General features: G+C 30.9%; 1 protein-coding gene across 1 annotated transcript; it reads left to right on the forward strand.

Moving 5' to 3' along the window:
* The first annotated feature begins 26 nt into the window (after positions 1-26).
* On the forward strand, positions 27-1,133 carry LOC112462372. The gene is made up of 4 exons (XM_025028101.1): positions 27-265; positions 362-542; positions 815-948; positions 1,069-1,133. The coding sequence occupies exons 1-4, from the start codon at positions 115-117 to the stop codon at positions 1,131-1,133; spliced, it is 531 nt and encodes a 176-aa protein (XP_024883869.1). The 5' UTR covers positions 27-114.
* The last annotated feature ends 3,225 nt before the right edge of the window (positions 1,134-4,358 follow it).

A 4,358-nucleotide genomic window follows, 5' to 3' on the forward strand; every position in this document is an offset into this window, starting at 1 on the left:
GAGCAGTCAACCAATCAGAAGTGCCCCAATCACACAGAATTCAATATGGCAGACACAGATTTGACAGATTGTGATTATAAGCAGTGATAGGTTATATTGCGCAAATTATTAAAAATGCCGAGCTGTTTTGTAAAAAATTGTAAAAATAGGACAAATGTCCTTTTTATAAAAAATGTAAAATTTTACTCGGTTCCTAAAGATCCTGAATTACGAATAAAGTGGTTGGAGGCTTGCCAGAGGGATAAAGACTGTATGATGAAATGTGGTATGTAATGAAATTACAGTTTTAACCTGTACTATATCTCGTTGCGTAAATATTGTAATGCTATATTTTAATATTTTTTATATAAATTACTTTCAGAAAGAGTATGTGAAGTGCATTTTTTATCAAATTGCTTTGAGGAACAAATGACAAAAAGAAAATTAAAACGTAAACTGAAGGCAGGATCTATACCAACAGAATTACTTCAGTTGCCGAAGGAAAGGCAGAAAAGGATCCATACAAATAACACTAACAATGCAGGACCAGAGAAATCAGTTCGGTAAGAATGAAAAATTTCTCAGGTGGAGTCCGATCTGATAAGCTCCCATCCATAATGTATCCAAAAAATAAGTGAATATTATATATATATATAATACATTTATAGATGTAGATATACAATATATTCTTTTATTTTATAGATGCATTACAGATTCTAGGTTTAAATGGAATTATATCCTTATACATTTTTGGTATAACTTTAAAGAAAATTAAGTCATTTCTGTTTTTAATCAATTTTTTTAATACATTTGTACATTTTTTAAATGATTACAGTACCGCAATACCAACGTATGCTGAGCTTGTTGAATGTGCAACCAAGGAAACTGAAAACGAGTCTATTCCAGAAAATACCACATTCAAGAAGCTGTGGAAGATGTATCAATGGAAAATATTGATCTTACACACAAGTATGCATCGTCTTTAGCTCTTTAGTGTTAATGCTGATTCTTATCTATTTATATCAATATTACTTTGAATGTTGTAAATAAATTTATTTAATTAATTTTGTCATGTGTTGTACTTTTTAGTGTACAAGATGCTACAGAGAAAAGAAAGCCAGAGGAAGTGCTTTCAAAGCGTTTTAAAGCATTAGAAAAAGAAAATAAGCAACTCACACAAACAATAAGAAGAATGGAAAAAGATGCAAATATTCGTGAAAAACAAATTGCCACCAATATTCTCCGCTCTGAAACATTAGAAAAAAGAAAATGAGCAACTCACACAAACAATAAGAAGGATGGAAAAAGATGCAAAAATTCGTGGAGAACAAATTGCCACCAATATTCTCCACTCTGTATTTGCGCCAGCTCAAGTAAAGAGAATTGTCTCTCCGCAGAATAGCGCAAATTGGTCGATTGAAGATATTACTTCCGCCATCGCTCTTCGCTCTGTCAGTGCAAGGGCATATAATTATTTACGCGAGGTCCGAAAAATTCCTCTACCTTGTGTGAATACTCTTCGCAGATGGATTTCAGAATTTCAGGTTAACCCTGGAATTCTTTACGAAGTTTTAAAAATAATGCAAATTAAAGGAGAACAGTTAATAACTGCGGAGAAGTTAACTGTACTGACCTTCGATGAGGTTTATATTGCGAATAAAATAGATATAGATGTACGAGAACAAAAAATTTACGGACCTCACAAAACTTGTCAAGTTGTAATGGCCCGTGGTTTGTTTTCCAAATGGAAACAGCCAATTTATTATGATTTTTCAAAACCTATGACAAAAGAAATTCTTTTCGTAATAATTGAATCATTGTATAAAATTGGTTATACAGTCATAGCTACGATAAACGACATGGGTCCTACTAATGTAGGACTTTGGAGAGAGTTGAATATCGGAATTTCAACAGTAAAAAAAGTAAATGAAGTTCAAATCGATGAATGCACAAAAATACAATGTTTTTTCCCACATCCATCAAATTATGATTTAAAGATATTTGTATTTGCCGACGCACCTCACCTTATAAAATTACTAAGAAATAATTTCATAGATTCAGGCTTTATAGTCAACGGTGAAATTTTTGATAAATCCCTATTGGAAGAGTTACTGCAATTAAATTCGCAGGATTTGAAAATTGCGTTTAATTTGAGCAGAGAACATTTAGACGTTAAGGGATTTTAGCGACAACGCGTTAAGTTAGCCGCACAAGTATTTTCACTTAAAAATGCTAAAAGTTTGGAATATTGCGGCACAAAAGGTTTCTTGTCAAAGGACAATTGGCAAGAAATGTCATATATGTTGAAGACAATTAATAATTGGTTTGATGTCTTAAATAGCCAATGTAAATTTGGTAAGCATAGCGGTACACATGCTTACGGAGTTGAGCTAAACAAGCAAAACGAAATTCTCGACGAGATGAGTAATTTAACTTCAAAATTGAGAGTGAAAAAAAAAAACAGGGCTTCTACCATTTCAGAAAGGTATTTTGTTAACAAACGAATCGTTAAAAAAGCTTCTTCCCTACTTAAAGGAAAAATACTCCGATGACAAATTTCAACCGCAATATATAATTACAAGAAGATTATGCCAAGATATTCTCGAAAACTTTTTTTCGTATTTGAGAGCAATGGGAGGAGCCAATGATCATCCATCTCCTATCGAATTTAAAAATCGTTTAAAATGGTAAGTTCTGGGAAAACATTCCAATCATGCCATTTCTGAAAAAGGGAACACGGAAACGGACGTTGAAACTGAACCATTAATAGATCTGCAAGACTTTCATACTGAAACTGACGGTAATATTTTTGATAACATGGAAGATGACCAATTAGCTTCGGAATCTGCATTATTTCTTGAGAATAATGACAAGGACAAGGAAAATGAGGACATCTTTAATGACGGTACTTGTAATAGTAAAAACTTATTTTTTAATACTTGTTATTTTTAGCAACTAATGAGTAATTGTATACATATATACATATACATATATATATATATATATATATATATATATATTGTATATACATATATATATATATTTATATACATATGTATAATACATATATATATTGTATATACATATATATATTTTTTAAGATAATTGTATATTGCCAATTTATATATATAAAATTACATATTAAGATTTGTATATACATACATTGTATTGGAAAAAAAAATTTATTTAACCACTAAAGGGTACTAACTTGTGCTCGGGCCTACGGATACACTGGGCACAATATACCCAGCCGTGGTTTTTGTTTTTATATGTAATAAATAATGGCAGTAATTACATCTCAGTCAATTTTCAGAATGATCTCTCTGACCTCTTCATATTCAACAGGAGTTTGTGGGATGTTCAAATATCGTGGATATTCAAATATCCAATCATATTTTCATCAAATGTTTCGGGGTTGAATAGGGCTACATCATTTTTACTCATTTCTGCAAACATTGGATTTTGAGGACAACTCAATTAAATGTGCTAAAAATTGCAATTTCTTTTAATGACAGGTTTTGTGTTAGGGCACAAAATGTTGTTGAATGATGTTGTAATAACTATCATGTTGATTATTAAATTTTATTTACATTTTTAATTATGTGTCTTTCATAAATTATAGCTCCACAGTTAACGAATTTTTCGGCAACAAACCTGGAATGGGATCTATTAAAAGAATTCGAGGCCAATATTGCAGCAGAAGATATTGAATCTCAAGGATTAGTTTATATTGCGGGATACGTTGCACATAGATATCGCCATCAGTATCCTCAATTAGGTAGTGCAACCAATACGGCGATACACTGTAACGATTGGCTGTCGTTTATTTCGCGAGGGAACTGTATTCGTCCGTCTGCAGACTTTTTAAAAGTTGCAGAAATTATGAATAATCAATTCATGTTATTTCACGGAGATTTTTTCAATCAAGAAAACAAAATTTTTGACAAATTAACCCAAATTGTATGCGTGAAAATAAATAATAGTATTCCAAAAGAGGTTGTTGCATGTTTGGTACGTACACGAACGTATATACGTTTACGAAAATTAAATAAAGATATAAAAATGAATAATTCAATTAAAAAGAAAGCTCAAAAAACTAAAAAAATTTGTAATGTATTATTATAATCTGTAATGTATTATAATTTTTTTTTTATTTCCATTTATTTTATGAAAAGTTTATCATTTTCAATTATATTTTGTTGTTTTTGATATATACATTTATTAATACAATTGTTTTAATCTGACAAAACTGTGTTTTTATTTTAATGAAGTTATTTCATTTTGAATTTCCGCCTTTTTGTGTGGGGCAGTTCTGATTGGTTCTCTGCCCATAATACCGCCATTATGCGCGTTGCTTCACCTTGTATACTTCCACCATG

Source organism: Temnothorax curvispinosus, unplaced genomic scaffold (assembly GCF_003070985.1).
Source record: "Temnothorax curvispinosus isolate PA1 unplaced genomic scaffold, ASM307098v1 QBEX01012327.1, whole genome shotgun sequence".
Classification (NCBI taxonomy): Eukaryota; Metazoa; Arthropoda; class Insecta; order Hymenoptera; family Formicidae; genus Temnothorax; species Temnothorax curvispinosus.

Excerpts from the sequence above, each read along its gene's own strand:
- LOC112462372 (XM_025028101.1), top strand. The coding sequence starts at position 115 with ATGCCGAGCTGTTTTGTAAAAAATTGTAAAAATAGGACAAATGTCCTT. Across the intron at positions 266-361 it reads AGACTGTATGATGAAATGTG|AAAGAGTATGTGAAGTGCAT; the intron begins GTATGTAATGAA and ends AATTACTTTCAG. Across the intron at positions 543-814 it reads GGACCAGAGAAATCAGTTCG|TACCGCAATACCAACGTATG; the intron begins GTAAGAATGAAA and ends AAATGATTACAG.